This window comes from Orbicella faveolata, unplaced genomic scaffold (genome assembly GCF_042242905.1).
Source record: "Orbicella faveolata isolate gen_17 unplaced genomic scaffold, um_ofav_v1 contig_25, whole genome shotgun sequence".
Lineage (NCBI taxonomy): Eukaryota > Metazoa > Cnidaria > Anthozoa > Scleractinia > Merulinidae > Orbicella > Orbicella faveolata.
In genome coordinates, this window is record NW_028301553.1 from 30,213,225 (window position 1) to 30,231,925 (window position 18,701).

General features: G+C 36.8%; 1 protein-coding gene across 1 annotated transcript; it reads right to left on the reverse strand.

Moving 5' to 3' along the window:
• Positions 1-480: 480 nt before the first annotated feature.
• Positions 481-18,477, reverse strand: LOC110059190 (very long-chain specific acyl-CoA dehydrogenase, mitochondrial-like). Its single transcript, XM_089293445.1, has 25 exons — positions 17,964-18,477; positions 15,893-15,953; positions 15,487-15,565; positions 15,038-15,102; positions 14,425-14,517; positions 13,914-13,955; positions 13,398-13,505; positions 13,114-13,140; positions 12,490-12,555; positions 12,231-12,298; positions 10,349-10,394; positions 9,542-9,627; positions 8,854-8,902; positions 7,183-7,228; positions 6,726-6,829; positions 6,092-6,196; positions 5,338-5,424; positions 4,405-4,467; positions 3,358-3,459; positions 2,935-3,029; positions 2,187-2,259; positions 1,731-1,803; positions 1,450-1,522; positions 1,280-1,355; positions 481-1,185 (listed from the first exon to the last, which is right to left on the reverse strand). The coding sequence occupies exons 1-25, from the start codon at positions 18,059-18,061 to the stop codon at positions 1,048-1,050; spliced, it is 1,923 nt and encodes a 640-aa protein (XP_089149571.1). The 5' UTR covers positions 18,062-18,477; the 3' UTR covers positions 481-1,047.
• Positions 18,478-18,701: the final 224 nt, after the last annotated feature.

An 18,701-nucleotide genomic window follows, 5' to 3' on the forward strand; every position in this document is an offset into this window, starting at 1 on the left:
AATGAAAAAAGTGGGGTTTTGTATACACCGTTCGTCAGTCAGTGGTTAACTGGCTTTTGTCGAGAGGCTATTTTATCGGTCGGGACGCGTTTTATTGGCTGTTGCCTTTTTGAAGGTGGCCGTTGTAGAGAGGTAAAAATAAGAGTGAATGTATGGACTGTCCGTCGGGACCATGGCCGTTGATAAGAGGTGGCCGTTAATGGAGGTTGACTGTAGTATTCTAGGTCAATGTTCGTGTATGATGATTGTTATTTACCCAAGGTTTGAAATTTGATGTACCAAAATAGGCGTGCTGTTGAGCAGTTTACAATATCACCAATCGTCCGCGAGAAGAGCATATTTTTCTTTTCCTTAAGAAGCTGGACTTCGTGAACTGCTTCTGGGTAAAATGCATGTTAGAGGATACATAAACGCACACCAAGCGAGACATTACAGTTCTCATCTAAACACTTGTATTATATAAGAAAATCGTGTAAAGGGTTAGTTTTCCAGTCGACACAAATTTTATTGTAGGATGTTAAATTACACAAGACCAGCCTGATAAATAACGTCATTTGAGCTGTGCCGTTATATATGTAAAAGACACTGCACTATCAGGTAATATTTACTTCCATTTCTGATATTTCTCTGTACAATTCTTGCCGTGGAACGAGCTATTGACTACAGAACATTTCTGTCATTATTTCGGCTCGCTAAATTCTGACTTCCATTCAGGTCTCGGGATTGTCCAAAATCTCCTTGGCTCTACTCTAAATGGATTGCTAAACACGTCATGTTATTCGCACTGAAATATCGCAATTTACAATAAATTATCTTTCATAGGACCTGGAGTTGATCTTATAGCGCAGGTTAAAGTGAAACAAGTAAACAAAACAAGGATAAAGACATTTGGACGTGTGGTCATCGTTCGAAATAGTTTCCAGTTTCCCAAAGCGTATTTCTGGCAATTTCTAACAAGATGTAACTTGTTCTTGGTAGCTATTTGCAAGAAAGATCTCTAGATATCAGCCACGAATTACGAAAATAAAATTCCGCCATTTTTTCCCCTTAGAATCCCAGAGGATGAAGCGGAACCGTGTTCATATTCTTGATGACTTCCGCTGCTATTCTCGACATCTTAGTGTCATTGGAGAGCTTGTTAGAGTCGTGTAGGGAACCAAGGTTCTGTCTTACTCGGTCGAAAGCCTAAAAAAAAAAAAGAAATACAAATAAACCAGAATTAAGATAACGTAGTGAAAGAGAATGAAAGAGAAAGGATGCCATGAGTAGGTGACTTTACCTCATCGCAGAAGACGGTTGCTATCATTGCTTCGTGTTGAGCACTTTCTATGTTGGTATTGAGAGATCGGGATGCCCTGAATGTAGAAAATTAGAAAAAATAAGAAGAAAGGAAAAGGTCTGAAGGTCAGTCCATCACTTCAACTAAAACAGGTCTGAACTTGTTTTTACCTGGAAAGCACGGCAGCCATGCCATAAATATCAATAGCAGCATCCGCGAGCCTCCTAAGTAAGAACTGCTGGTCTGTAATACATAGTGTGAAACATTAAATGAATCTACACTAAGTAAACGTTCACATGACTTTCAACAAAATCCAATGTGATAGTGTTCGCAAACAAAACAAAACAAAAAAGTACATGTAGCACCATTAGCATGAAAAACAACAACAACAACAACACCAACAACAACAACTACAACAATTTTGCGGCGAACAATACTTGCTTGCAGTTACCTCTAATTCCTTTCCCGTGTCTAATCAGTATCTTCTCTACTGTCGCACCGAAGTCGCCTGTAGCTTCTGCCGCCTAAACAACAGTCAAACAACGCAACCCAAGTTACATTTACCCAAGAACACAGATTTCAAGGATTCTGGCGGGTTAAACACCAGTACCAGCATATGGTCTTGCTTGCATTTTCAGGCCTACCCTCCTTTTTTTACTCTGCTTCGTATCTCCTTACCCGCTCTCCCCGCCCTTATACTTTGGCTCTGCCATTGCCCCTCCCAAACTGAATCTCAGCCTCCCCTCTCCTTCTCCTCTATCTTTCTTTCCCACTCCCGCCATTTGTGTCGATCTCCCCACCACCATCCATCCGTGTCTTGATCCCTCACTGCTCCCCTCCCCACCCACCCTTCACTTCCGGCATCTCTCTCTTGTACCCTCCCACATCAAGTAGCAACTCTACTTACAAGCTTAGCTGAAGATGCCAGATCTGGATGAACATGTTCCGCTAAAGAAGGACCTGACTTTATGCCCACAGCCCTGGATCGTAAAACAAACAAATAACAAATAAATAAACAAACAATAATGAGGCATTAGTCAGAAATAAAATAAATATCAGTAGTCCAAAATGGATCCGTGACTGCGTGGCACAGTGTAAATAGTTCAAAAGTTACAATAGTAATTGAAACAGTGCCAAGAAAATCAATTATTTAGCCGACGTTTTGGGCCTAGCCCTTCTTTAGTGCTGTGTTTTTAATCCTTAGGGTGCGTTTCTTTAAGAAAATCCAAGATTGGATTCTTAAATTGGAAAGAATCCGAAAAAAGCATTTTGCGTTTCTTTGCTAAACAGATCAATCCAAGATCACCCGGATCATGGTGCGTCAAAGGAACCGAAAAATCCACCCTGGGAGTGGATTCTTCGGTTCCTCAGATTAAAGAAAGCATCGTTGCCATGCTCAGGGCATTTTATAGGTCGGTGGTATGCCTTTTTGAACTAAAGAATATTTGACCGCACACTTAACAGCAATATCAGCTACCTCTCGCATTCCTGAATAATGCAAATTGAGCAGTGATACCACTTTGCAGCCACGACCTTTACCTTGCGAATACACGAAAAAGCAATTCCCAAGGACCCAGGTTTCACTGTAATTGCAAACTCACTCAGAATAACAAAGACAAAGACAAACAAAACATTTAACCCCAAAGTGGCAATACCTGCGTGATCTCTTGATTCCCTCTGACAAAATGAGTCCAATATTGGCAGGATTTGTTAGCTTCTTCTGAAGTGCTCTTAGGAATTTTCCCGCATCCTTAAGATAACGAAAAAATAAAAAGTACTTATTAACTACGAAAACCACTGATCGGCTCCCAGTATCGTGCGAGTTTCTACGAATAAAACAAAAAATGACTTCAAAATAAACTTGCTAACTAACAAGGACTGTAAATATTCAAAGTTCCATCTAATTAAAGAACACAGCAATTTTGAGCCTCTGCTTTCGTACATTTTTGTTATTCCACCAACTTGTACTGTATGTTTTTTTTTTCTTTTAGTTTTTTTCGTGTAAAGTTAATTAAAGCCCCACACAAGCCTGTTTTTATGAATTCAACTCACCAAAGGGACACTTCATTTAAGCTTACCTGAAGCCCAGTCAGAGAGACGAATAATCTCAAAATGTCATTGGTCCCTTCGAATATTCTGAAAATTCTAAGATCACGCATGACGCGCTCAGCTCCACAATCCTTTCAAGGATTAAAAAAGAAAAGAAAAGAAAAAAATTGTTAGCACAGTCGAACCTACATGTACTCTAGCAGAAAGTAAGTACACTCTAGAGACAGAAGGTAGCACTAAATAGTAAAGAGCGCTAACAAACTTGTGACTCTACACAAACTAAAAAATAACAAACTGGTAAATAAGCAAAATTCTAACACTATGTAAAAGAGCTACCCAAGTAATTTAAAACTCTACTGTACCATGAAAGTTCTGGATTTAATGTGAGTTACAGATAATTGCTTCTTTGGTCCCTTTATTTTTTACATATCATAGGCGAGAACTCTTCTGAGTGAACTACATTTTTCTGATCACCTGGGTGTATTCGCGGACACGAGTTTCTATTACATGAATAAATGAACAGCAAATTGTGGATGTAGAGAAAGCTCTGGGCCGGGTTGTTCGAAAGCCGGTTAACGCTAACCCAGGATTAAAAGATAACCGAAGTATTTATTTGTCTTGTGTAAATGTGTTTTGCTCTACTTATTTTTTTCGTAGTTTGAGATTATTCACACTCAAAACTGAAGGACGAACAATGTAAACAGAAAACCTCACCGAAAAGTTGCAAAACTGAAATCAAAATTCTCGCTAATCCTGGGTTAGCGTAATCGGGCTTTGAACAACCCGGCCCTGGTCTATTTGGAAATAGGAAATGAGATCCATTATGTGCCTACTTTCGTACAGAACAGTTGGTGCAAATGTTCATAAACTGTAGCAATTATCATTTCTAGAGCGTGGTGACGTCTCGGTCTCGAACACCTGAAGATCCGCCCCAAGGTACCCCACCCTTGTTACCCCCACCAGCCCCTCCCACGACGAGTCGTTGCGCAGATAAGCCTTAGAGAAAATTTGCTACTAGCACAAACGGTCATTGGTGTTATCAAAACTAAGAAATACTTCACAATTCCCCTCCTCACCTTCATGTAGCCCATTCCGCCAAGAATCTGAATACACTCGTCAGCAACGAACCAAGCAGATTCCTAACAATTTTGAAATAATCATAATCATTTTAGATCTTTATGCAACTCTTTTTTAGGCTGCACCTTCCACTTATGTAACATTAATTTATAAGAAAAATAGATTGATTTTGTGGCCTGGGATTGCATGAGACCACAATGTATATTTACATTATTTTAATTGTGGGCCTCCTGCGAAGTAGCTGTATAGCTAATTCCAGTTTGTCTCTCTAAATAAAGAATTACCTAATTACCTATCCACGAAATTGTGCAACGGTCAATTGTCAGAATAAAGACAACAGTTTTCCTCTCGTTACACATGAATAACCAGCGTGGAACATAACATTCACAAAGCTGACGGTCTCGAGCATTTGCACATCGTTGGAGCAACTACTGGAAACAGTCTTGTGAGCTGGCGTGTGAATAGCTCCAGTGCCCCACACGTTAGCTATTCCATTAGAACAAACGCCCAATTCATCATGGTCGTAATTTAGGTAATGTTATCCAAGGCGTTTTGGACAGGATTGGGCAAAATCAATCTAGCAGGGCTCGTACCACTGGATTTTCAATATTAGAACTTCACGCATGTTGTGAACTTTCCGATTTCTGATTTACGATAAAACATGAAGTGCTCTAGGGACCACTCGTTCATACCCCCTCTTCAAATCCAATGATACATGGTTGACTATCACTCATCTGCACATGACAACAATAATATAGGGAAGGCGCCTAGCTGACTTCTGGAAACATACATTTTACAATAATTTACAATTGCATGTTCAAATCAATTGACAATGGCAATTGTAAATTTACTGTATAATTGTATATTTTTCCGTCACCGCATGACACTCGTAAGCAACTGACCAGTACTTTTGGAGTACAAGTTAAACTTACTGATGCATAAATTTTACTGATGGCCGCTTCAAGCTGAAAATCTGTGGCTCCCTGATCCATGTTGGCACTAAGCATATACGCCATCGACTGGAAAGAGAAAGAACGGTTAGCCTTCAGAGAATGAGGAACTATCAATGAATTCCGTGTACCTTTTATCACGTCTATCCATGTTAGCTATCATTCTCACCTATCTATCTACACGTGGTAAGGCGATGAATGTTATGCTAGTATCGTAAGTTATGTTAGTAGTGTAAGTAGCATTAGTACTATATAATTCGTGTTACGGTATACTAAGTAATTCACACTACTGTGAACTTGTAAGGTAATAGCAACACTGTAGGTAGCATTAGTATTTAAGAATTGTTGCTGTCGTAGCTACAGTAGTGTTATTAAAGTAAGTAAGATTAGTATTGTAAAGAAATAAAAAAATAATAAAAATAAAATAAATAAATAAATAAATAAATAAATAAATAAATAAATAAATAAATAAGGCGATGTATTTGATTCCCTTTCAGTACAAGTACCAGTAAGATCTCCCAAAAATTTGTGAATACTACATTACGCCAATTGACAGGGCAAAAAACAAACAAACAAACCAACAAAAACAAAAGAAAAAAAATGCACTCATAACTCTGACATTCAATGTGGGAAGGGTCACACTTAAACGTACCAAGGGGGAGAATTTGTTACAAAAAGGATGGAGGGGGTTAATGGAGAATATACGGTATGGTTTGAATACTATTTTAGCTTTTACCTCAGTAACATACTGGCACATTGCCATCCGAGCCAACTTTTCTTGAATAACTCCGAACGTCTCCAGTTTACTGCCAAACTGTACTCTGTTAGCAGCATGGTCAGCCTGACATAGGCACAAAACAAATGACAATCATTCTACAAGTTCACACTGACCTTCAATTTTCATTCACCCCTTGTGTAAGACATGCCAATGAAACTGGCACTGGCTCGGAAAGGGGGGGGGGGGGGGGGAGGGGAGAAGTTCTTTGTTTTATTGCTGCTGCTGTGGCTGTTGTTGTTGTTGTTGTTGTTGTTGTTGTTGCTGCTGTTGTTGATAACTGTTGTTCTTGTGAGGAATGACTGTTTTAGAATAGTGAATCACGATCATACCCAATCTTGACCATTTTTAAGTCAAACTCAACTCCAGAAAGTATTCTTATAGATGATGTATCTGTAATGACAGCTTGACTCAAGAGAACATGTGTGAGTTTGTGACCAAATCCACCGCCCGCCATATTAAACTAACCTTGATTGTGCCCTTGACGTTTTTCTACCTCAGCCTTTAGTCAGTGGTTAAATGTTTTAAGGCTTTCATGCATGCCGTGATGAACGAACGCTTTGCGTATGTTTCCTTGAGTTTAAGAGCTACTTACAGCCTTCATGATAAGTCCCTTCATGGTCCCAGACAGAGCAGCAGCCATTCCAAATCTTCCGTTGTTAAGAATGTGCATGGCAATCTTAAAACCATCGCCGACATCTGCGAAACAAACACATCATAATCATATTACATGAGGTGATTTGTCTTTTTTATGGGGTCGCGTAACTCTTTTACAAATCATCCTTATGGCTTTTTTAACCATTACAATAATTGTTGTAGTTTACCATTAAACTGCGATAAATAAACATCAATACTTAAGTCGCTAACCAAGCAAGGATTTTGTGTTTGAGAGTCAGCGGATTATGTTGTTTAGTTGTGAAGAATCAATAGGTATTGAGGTAAGATTGATTTTTCTTTTAACATCAAACGCATTCCACAAAATCAAAATCGATCGACCAGCGTTTACTTTTTCTACCTAATTCGTAGAAGAACTACTCCTTTATGCAACTTACTTCCAAGTATATTTTCCATGGGTACTTTGACATTGTCAAAATTCACCTGTCGAATGGATATGGGTATCAGACACGTTTATTGCAAAATAAAACTAAGCAATGCAGTGTATGTTACATGTACTTGAACAAAGTGACAAATTTAAGTCGATTTTTCAGTAGCATGAAGTGACTAGGGGTATTTCTACTTCCCCCCTGGATGGGATGCTAGTCCATTGAAAGATTATCCCCCAGCATTTACAGTAATTGGGCAGAACCCATTTATACACCTGAGTGAAGAGAGGCACTGTGAGAGTAAACTGTCTGGTCCAAGAACACAACTGAACACCATCTCCATGGCTTGAACATTATACAATTATACAGTAAATTTACAATTGCCATCTTCAATTACATTGTAAATAACAATTGTAAATTACTGCACAATGTATGTTTTCAGCAGTTAGCTAGAGGTGTTACCTATTTTATTCTACAACTGTACTACACTACATAAGGGCTTATTTCTAACATGAGTAATTCTAAGCCTCGGATAAAGCAATTCTAGCTTTCTGATTGGCTCAAATAGTCTCGATTGCCAGTCATTATACCTGTGTTTGACCGTATGTGGAAAATAAGTGTGGCAAGTGTTGCTTAGTTTATAATTTTCCGCTATTAAAGGAAAGCTGTGTTGGTATAATACAATTGTATAGAATAATTCACAATTGGTATTTACAACTAAATTTAAAGAGAGATGTATGTTCCCAAAAGTCAGCCTGGTGCATTACCAATTTTGTTCAACAACTGTACCATTATTTACATGTACATAAATGTATGTAATTCTAAGCCTCAGATTTCTAGTTTTCTGACTGGTTCACCTAATCTCAGTTACCAGCCATTATACAAGTACCATCCTGTGTTTGACAGCATAATTATGGAAGTACGTGCGGCAAGTGTCACTTAATTTAAAATTTTCCACCAGTAAGGAAAGCTCTGGGCTAAAAGTGGCATTTGGTAATAGATGGCAAACAGGCTCCCAGCGATTGCGGAAAAAAAATCGGCGAGCTTAACAGAGTTCTTCTTTTTTTTTCACGCTTGCTTCACTTGCCAAATTTTTTTCTTCCACCTTCCCCAAGAGCCTGTCAACAGGCTAATTTCATAAGCTTTCTAACACTAAAATACAGGGAGTAACAGGCAACACTACAGAAAATGACAAACTTTAATTAGTTAACTCAACTGTACGTACCTAGAGTTTGATAGGAAATATTTAAACAAAAGAGCCTGTAGCATTTTAACAAAAGCTACTGGAGGATGAAAAAACACAATAAACATTTCATGGGAGGATCAAAAAACAGGCACATTATCAATGTCACATTTTTCAAGAATGTAGACAATTATGGAGGTAATTATGCAATGAATATTTCTGTTTGAAGACTCTGTCTGGCTCGCTTTCTTTGTTTTGATCAAACTGAAGTGTTCATATCATCCTGTCAACTGAATTGACTATTGTCCTGAAATTGACTTGGATGCGAGGTGCTACATGCCTTGTTTGTTATTTATTACCTTGTATCAGACGTGGGCTCATGGAATAATTATTTATTATTGTATATATCACTTAAATCAATACAATATTTTAACCAAAAAAAAAAACAAGCAACAAGACAGACAAACAAAAAATAAATTAATGGTTCAAGGTCACACCTCTGCAGTGTTAGAGGCCTTGATTCCCATTTTCTTCTCAGGGGGACCACTGTAAATGACATAAAATCACAGCAAATTACCGTCATTGACTAATCAACAACTCGCAAAAATAGTTTGTACAGTTTTAAGAGCTGTTAATTACGATCATGCCCCTAAAAGCATAAAAAAGTTACTAGCTTTTAGAAACACTAAATATGATCCGAGGGGAACCGACATTTTAAAACTGCCTAAGGTCAACACCACAACCTACGGACTGAAATCGTGGCGTTAGCTGGCGCCAAAGCTGTGGAACCTGCTACCGGAGTCAGACAGAACTATCAGAACTTTTAAGGCCTTCAAAAACAGTATAAAGAAATTGAATTTTTGGACCTTTTAACCTAACTTTTTACTTGTTGTTATATTATTGATTGTACATACATGAAGATTATCATTTTCACTTCTTAGCAAAATGTGTGATTATTTTACCAGTAGATTGTATTTCATTACCTTACTTAAACTTTTCAAAATTTACTTTCAAATTTACTTTTCATTTATGTGGAATACCTGTGAATTAGCTGGTGTGACATTGCATATCATTGCATTATATTGTATTGTAGGCTAAGTGCAGTTATAATATTTAGGATTTACACTATGAGTGATATTTGGAAATTCTCTAAAAATTTGAGAGAGTTTTCAAATATAGTTATACCTTGTTACTCCTCCAAAGCCTCTCTCTACAATAAATGCAGTCACTTTGTCTTTCGTTTCCCCTGTGTTTGGGTCTTTCACTGGCGTCTTCAAGAGAACCAATGCAAGATCATTAATATTTTCCTAATTTTACTTAGTAATACATGATTAATTGATTGATTGACTGACTGACTGACTGACTTACTGACTGACTCAGTGCACAATTGGTCCATTTACTGATTGATTGGTCGGATGATTGATTGATTGGTCTGTTGATTGATCGATTGATCGACCAACTGACAGGCCAACTACATGTACCAGCTGGCTGATTTGAGAAACTGTGCAACAGATTCACTGATTTATTTCTATTATTTTGGTCTCTGTGCCAGTTCATGAGATTCTGGTATTTCACTAAACATTGGCTAAAACAAAATTTACTGAAATTCAACTGTACAATAGCAGTTAAGGACTTAACGGAAAAAATTTCCATTTTCCCCCCCAGACTTTGCCAGAAAATGCACTTTTCATGGTCTTTCTAAATCCAGAAAACTAGTTTGCAAATTACAAAACCTTTTCAAGAATTACGACCAGACTCTGTAGATGTACATACTAGCCTAACATGTGACACAAGTACACTGTAAATTTAATATTTTGCAAGGTTAAGCCTTGTGTTACATATACATGAATAGGTATGCACAAAACCACAGTCTAAAATTGGTAAATCGATGGATTCGAAGAGTACAAGCAAGAAAGAGATAGAGAAAAGGTTCAATTTGTTCCAGATCTTGAAAAAAATTCTCTACAGCGTATGCAGCAGAATATTTTATACCTTGGCAAAGACTGTAAAAATGTCTGCTACTCCCCCATTACTGATCCTATAAAAGAGAGGAAGACATACATTATACTATCAGTACAACATGCAAGAAATTACAATAAATGGCAAATTACAGTGTAGTGGGCAACAGGAGACTGCAACATTCCCCAGTGGACTGCGGCCACACAACGTATCAAACGCACCCCCTAATCTACAATTACTCCTAGTTAACAATTAAATTTTGAATAAACTGTAAACCCTCAAATTAGCACCTCCCCCAAAATACATGTAAGAATTGTGTGTGCACAATTCCTATCAACCAAAATGTAAAAAAAAAAAGTGCCTCTCCCCAAGAAGCAACCCCCTCCCTTCTCCCTGTTTTATGGAAGAGTATTGAGACACTAAAGGATGTACATTTGTACAGTTTTGGTTGTGTTCAATCACAAGCAAGTGATTATTGACTCGATCAAGCACTGCAAATTGACCGTCAAAAGGGATGGCAGTGAAGATGTGCTGATTCATTGCCTAAAGCCCAACCAACCTTCTGCAGCAGGTATAGACCCACTAAAGGGGTTATATTACATTGAAACAGGATCCTTACCACAATTTGGGAAAAACTAAATAAGCCACCCCTCCTTCGGTTAAGCCCCTCCCTCAAATAAGTGCCCCAAGAGCTATTTTTAGGATTTACAGTAATAATAATTGGACAGCAACTGTAAAATTACCATTCCATTATGTTAGCTTACTATTAAATTACTTGGCGGCCAATTTCATGTGATAATTAGGTTCACAATATCCAAGATTACACTTTCCAAATGGATACATCTGTTAAATTAATAATAATTATAATTCTACAATATGTTCACAGTTACTATTTAAAATCAAAATTAAAATTGGTAATTGTGACTAGTTGTGAAAATACACTTCTGATAAGTACAGTTGCTGTTGGACATTATACATAGCATTGGTTAAATATATGACTGTGTGATTCTACAATGTTATAATACTTGAATATATAATGCTATTTCCCTTAAACATGAAAACAGTAAAATTTTGTAAACTAATTGTAGAATTTACATTTTCCCCAGTTAGCTACAAGTAGGTGCACTTTACGTACCTACATGTACAATTATTACACACAGTCTAAAAAAACTCTCAGTATGATGTATTTTATATTAATAGATTAATTATTGTAAAACTTGCACTTTAGTTAATTAGTCCATGTAGCTTTGGTTGTATGTGACTATAATTCTACAACAAGCGTACAATTGCTATTGTCTATGAACTTGAAAATAGTAATTGTACACCAATTGTAGAATTTACATTTTCCCTAGTTAGCTAAAGTAAGTGCGCTTTACGCATATACAATTAGTACATACACTGCTCATACAAGTCAGGTAATTATTATATTATCACTCCTAAAAGTCACGCACTGTGGGTTCATGTATATGCAATAGAAACTGTTGATTTTAGAAAAGCATAATAATAATAATAATAATAATAATAATAATAATAATAGTAGTAATAATAATAGTAATAGTAATAGTAATAGTAATAGTAATAGTAATAGTAATAGTACAGTAATAGTAATAGTAATAGTAATAGTAATAGTAATAGTAATAGTAATAGTAATAGTAATAGTAATAGTAATAGTAATAGTAATAGTAATAGTAATAGTAATAGTAATAGTAATAATTATAATAATAATAATAGACATGTATGTATTATTTCATTATTAAAAAATACTGGCATTGAAGGTTGCTTCAGCCGCTTGACTGCGCATTTATATGAAAGCATTCATCAAGTATCCCATTGCAAACATTAAAAATCTTGTAGAAGGTTAGTCAACTAGTAAGCTGCTTTATACTTTAAGTACCATACAACACAATTTACACACCATAGCTTGCCTCCATTTAAAATATAATGTTTCCCATCACTGCTTAGCTCAGCTCGGGTGCGTATGGACTACAAAATAAAATTAACACTTATTAACTCAAGGTACAAGTGTACATGTAGCCCTTGGTCTTTCAGACACATGGGGTAGGGGTGGTGTTGGATGTCAAACTCCCCAAGAGGTTTTTCTCAGGATTGTGATGAGAAAATTCCTTGAATTCTTTATAAATGAAATAGACAACATTTCACATTTGTGTTCATACCCCCGCATCAGATCCACTGGATGGTTCAGTTAAACAAAATGCTGCCATCTTTTCTGCTGGTGCAAGCTGTGCAAAATAAAACAAGTATATTACATTGTAGTCCAAGATTTTCCAAAATTGTTAATTGAAAGCCTTGGCATCAATATTTTAAAACAAAGGGTCTTGGCACCTCATTGAGTCTCACTACTAAGTTGTAAATAATAGTTATGAATACCGGTAGTTCCACAGGGTAATTTTATCGGCATGTATATGCATGGGACTTTCAATTCTCATAATATCTTATAATAATGTTTTATTTAACAAATAAGGAAGCCTAAATCATGTATTACACTGTGATAAAGCACCACAGGCATTCGAGAACATGAGGGAAATGTAGAAAACACAAGCCTCAGGCAAGTGTTTTCTACATTTCTTGAGTGTTCTCAATATAATGTCCAGAGTATTTTATCACAGTGTAGTGTGTGGCTTAGGCTTCTTCATTTTCTTTATGATATAGAGGTAATGTGGCGAAAAACAATAAAACATGCTTTTTCTATGTTTTATACTCTGATAAAACAAGGGTTTTTGACCAATCAGAGTGTGTGCAGGGTCCTATCTATAAATGAAAAGAAATCCATGGCTTACCAATGGCAAGTACTTCTCTTTTTGCTCCTTAAAAAAGAAAAAAGAAAAGAAAAGAACCATTGAAACTGCCTCACTTCAAAACTACATCATTCTATTTATTAAAAGTACTAAGATTAATCTACATCAGGCAAACTGGTCTATACTACAATCATGTACCAGAGCTTATCCTGGCTTCTCTAGAACTTACGGACTAGGAATATTACTATAGATCTACTCTCCCTGGATGGGTTGCTAATACATCACTGAGTTACCCCTATGTGTGTGCTTTCTTGCAATCTACTGACCTTGTTTCCATAAAGTAGAATTCCTTTAAATCCAATGGACTGATGAGCACCCAGAACTATTCCTATAGCTAGATCATGGGCACCAACGATCTCAACCAGACGGGCATACTGAAGTCATATCAACAAAGCACAAATTTAAAATTGAAGACAACAATGATACAAATTACTTTCACCTGATCTAAATATTACAGTGTACATGTACAGTCTGAGTATGAGGGGAGCCAAAAATCTGCAAGGAAGCCACACAATGTGTACATGTAATGAAGCTGGACATCTTTAGATTCATTGTGGGCCGCTTCAAAACCTATTTGTCCTTTGACAATCTCCATTATCAAATTAAACTCTCCTAACAAAATATTAATTATATTTAACCATCACACGATGACTCATAATAAGTAATGTCAATGACTACATGTACAATGTAAGTGACACCTTACAGGAGGTCTCTAATTGGGAGTTACATGTACATGTATTCAGTAATTTACATGTAATTATAATGAAATGACTGTCTAGTACCTGAGTGTTGGTAAGACCAAGTCCACCAAGGTCTGTTGACACCTACACATAATAAGATGACAGAAGCAAAATAATTCAACATACACATGGGCATGCTTCAAGTAACTCTTACTCCAACATGCTATTCATTCCACTTCTTGATGCTCCTTCTAGGACAAGAGCGTCAAAACAATTTTGCAGTTTCCTTTTCCCAAGTTCCCACTTCCAAACATACTTTCTTCTCACGACTTCTATAGAGCTCCAGGCACCAGGGTCCCGGCAGATCCTCTGCCCGACCCCCCACACATTAATCAAAACGACAAAATGCTAACACTCAAACACTTTTACTGACAACCAATAACTGTTTAATTAATATAAGTGCATTGTGTCAACATTAAATGTGACTGTATTCCTCACCATATTTAATTCAATTTATACATTCACAAGCTGTACACGTACAAGTATAATTTTATGGACAATTCATGAATGTATAAAATGAAAATACATTGAATTTTATGAAATAATAACAAACCTGCAGGCCAAAGGCACCCATCTCTTTAAGGCCTTCTAAAGTATCATCTGCGACTTTTTCATCTGCATCATTTTTGGCTGGGTCATTGCATTCCTAGAACAAGAAATTAAAACAATTGTACCCCTTGATTTTAATGTATTTTGCAACTACAGTGTACTAATTAAAAATGGAATACCGTAAGTGACTGCCATGCTAGGCAGCCATGCAATTTTTTTGCAGAATGTTTTTCTACTGTTTTAACCCGCATTTTATATTGTCCGATAGCAAAAAATGAAGTTAAAGTTTAACTTTGGATGGAAAAATGGTTAAATTATTTTATGTACAACATAACAAAATGAAGTCCAATAAATAGGAAAATATATATATTGAAACCTATTTAATTAAGTCTAAATACATTTACAATGTGTTTTATTATTACATGTACAGAAATGATGTATGTATCTATTTTAAAACTGAAATTTGTTATGTTAGGCATGTACTAAACAGAAGCAAAGTCTGAGAGAAGTTTGCACACCTGGAGCATTTTTGGGTTTCTCTGTAAATTCATGGCAATGCTCTTGCAACTTAGCTAAAAAAGATTATGATCGACAAAATTGAAAAAAAGGACACCAACCTCAAAAAACTTGCTCACAGGATCCACATATGATCGTAATGTACTTTCTTGGTCTGAATCTAATACTGTAGGGGAAAATGTTTCATGTAATCACACAATTATATTGGGGGGTATCTTTAATTTAAAATTATTCCACTAACACTTGTTGGATATGACATGGTTGACTTGACACTATGAACCTCATATAGGCTATCTACCATCTCATATCCAATGTGCACTCATGAAATAATATTATTGTTAATTCAATCTAATGTCATTATATTCACACAGAGACCACTTGTGCAACTGTCATGTACTGCAGTGAAAGTACAGGACACTAGATTTCAACACATAACACACAAATTTCTTTATGCCTCTGTTATATACATAAAATAAACAAGTGTGTTCTGACTTAATTGTACATTTATACGTGTACCTAGAAAAAGGACAAAAATGGTTAAATTGCATACCTTCTGGAAATGGAAACACTTGATGTACATTAAGATTTCCTTTAAATAAACCCATGACAAAGGATTTTGACTCTGTGGACTAGAAGAAAGATGACAGACAACAGATATAAAGAAGATACATGATTGTACAATGTACATCTAACATTTTTCTTTTGAGATTGCGAGTTTCAAGTATCAAAATTATGTTCTATTCCAGAAAGCATCCATATATTTGGTGGGGTGGGGGGGGATCAAAAAGACCAAAAAATTTTACGAAATGTATGAAGCTTAATTGGCATTTCCAGAGGGGTGGGGAAGGGTCTTGGAAAAAACCCTTCTGTGGGGATGGGAGGGGGGGGGGGGGGGAGTATGGATGTTTTGTGTAACCACACATTGTACTGTAGAATTACTGTATCCATGTACACACCTGGGCATCTGTAGCATAGCCATGCCTTGTAAATCTTGGTGAACTATTGAGGACTGCAGCCCTACATAATAAAATAAAAGATATATACAGCTGTACGTAACAATGCACACATAAGTTGCAGGTTAATACGGGTAATCAGGGCCGTCATTAAGTTTTGAGTCACCTGTGGCCTCGTTCTCTGCACCCGTAGCAAACTTGTCACTTTGTGGTTGAATTCTATCAACAACAGGCGATTTCACCCCTAGCATCAAGGGAAAATCAAGCATACTCAGCCGTAACAGGTGTTATGGGTTACGGCCCTTAAAAACAGCCCTGGTAATGTTCACCAACATAACATGTCTTAATTAGTAAAATTTCACTTTAATTAAAATTCCACATGACAAGTACATGACAGTAATTAAGACGAGTTGTTATGTCCACTCATCAGGGGATCACATGACTTGAAAATTAGTTCAAGGAATTTATGGACTCTATTTATCGTCTTCCCCACTGAGTTTTCGCACAGACCTACCCTTCCCCTGGGGTACATGTACACATGTAAGTATTTATGAGGACAGCTATGACTAGGTGGCCATGGTTACCTCCAGGCTGGCCCGGTTGCCCAGGCCCAAATGTACAGGCCCTAGCCATGTCTGGCCTTGTCTGTTTCAGGCACTGAATTGCTTTGTTTGTTTGTTTGTTTGTTTTTGGTCTGATTCAATGTAACAAAAAGCACAGTACGATACACATACATATACACATAGAAATTATCCATTATTTTGATCCTAACTAAATGATGTATATAACTGGATACAAGACATTCCTCAATCATCAGGTACACAGATTAAATATTACATTTATAAGGTTATACCAATGGTAGAGGTGCGAAATTGAATAAATTAAGATTAAGATAGCTGTTCAATGTTCATGTTCATTCCAATGAGGTGTCAAACACTGGTAATGAGTTCAGTGTCTGTTCAAAGCCTAAACAAATACTTTTGCGCGAATGGAGTCTGACTGTGTGTTAAGGCTCGGTTTCTTCTTGCGAATCCACAACATTTCGTGGATCAAGCAATTGAACTTTCCCTGACATTTCTTTAGGATCTTAAAATATTTACGCACAAATATTTTTTAACTTGAAAATGGTGCCAGGATGACACTGAAACGTCCTTCAAAATGAACACCGAGTTGATACAGTTGGTGACCTGACTAACAACTTTAAGATCCTAAAGAAATGTCAGGGAAAGTTCAATTGCTTGATCCACGAAATGTTGTGGATTCGCAAGAAGAAACCGAGCCTTAACACACAGTCAGACTCCATTCGCGCAAAAGTATTTGTTTAGGCTTTGAACAGACACTGAACTCATTACCAGTGTTTGACACCTCATTGGAATGAACATGAACATTGAACAGCTATCTTAATCTTAATTTATTCAATTTCGCACCTCTACCATTGGTATAAATTAGTTTACTTTTCGCACAAATATTTATAAGGTTATTACGTAAACGGCCCTTTCGCCTAGTTTCGTTAAAAAAAAATAGTTTCTGTGTCGTAATTCACTTAAGTAACTATTTCTATTCATACAGTTGGGAATTAGGAGCAAGAAAAGGATGACAAAAACAAACCAACTCATCGAGTGTGTCCATGATCGAGGTAGCTTTCCACTGTTGCCGCACAATACATGTAAGCTTACGTACTTGATGATTCTGTCCGTAATTGTAAAACTGTTCGTAATTCTCGGAAGATTAATCAGCTGTTACAGCATTTATATAGAGAAAAAAGTTCGCCTTCTCCTACTTATCAAGACTTATTAAGTTTCACATATGCATTTAGCAATTTAAGTTATGTAAGACCTATGACGATTTGCTTTAAGCTTACTTGTAAACAAAGTGTTTCGCTTGTAATTCATTTAGTTTAGATAAATTCTAGTCTTCTACATGGTCTAAACACAACAAATACATGTAATAATCGATTCAAGCTGGTCTTGGTCTCGCTATTTTTTCTTACAGAATCCTAATTCTAACAGGAACGGAAACAGAAAACTTCGATCGAAACTTTACATAACAACCAAAGTTTTCACTAAAAGCTTACCGGTTAATGTTTAAGCAGTTCGTGAAACTTTGACTAGCCTTTCCTTTAGGCAGATTAGCAACACCCTGGGACAACCTAAGACATCCACAACGCAACATTCTGGCAAAGTATACAGGCAAAGAATCTTTCTTGCCTCTATTGCCAGCGTGTTCGAACGAAAGCTTCAGCTACTTGCGTTGTGCCGTTGACGTCACAAACAGATGAGCGGCTGCTAAGCCGTTCAAAGTCCATTTCCGTTTCCAGAGCCCGTGGTCGGCAGAACGAATATCCAGCGGTAAGATACTTGTCTTCTTTTTCTCTTATTTTCTCATGTATTTTTCCGACTTTTCTTCGATTCGTGGCGTCGATGTAGAGAACCATATATTTAGGACCCTCTTATGGACGTTTGCAGAAAAAAAAGGAAGAAAGAAAGAAAATCTGACAAGCACAATGTTGGTCAAAGGTAGGTTTGGCGGCATGCGGGATGAGAATCTCGATTGTAGCTGTACTGACTGAAAAAAAAAAAACAAAACAAACAAACAAAAAACAAAAACAAAAACAAACAAAACAAAGCAAAACAAAATGAATTCGACGCCAACAATAATTTCACCACGCGTACGTTGGCCTCTTCTATCCCTGGGATAGTCCCTTTCTTGGGCTAGGAGTATCAGGATCAGTTCATGAGCTGAAGCATAGAACGGAAAAGAGTAGTGAGAAAAACTGTCATTTAGGTATTTAAAACTCAAAATATCCCGGTAC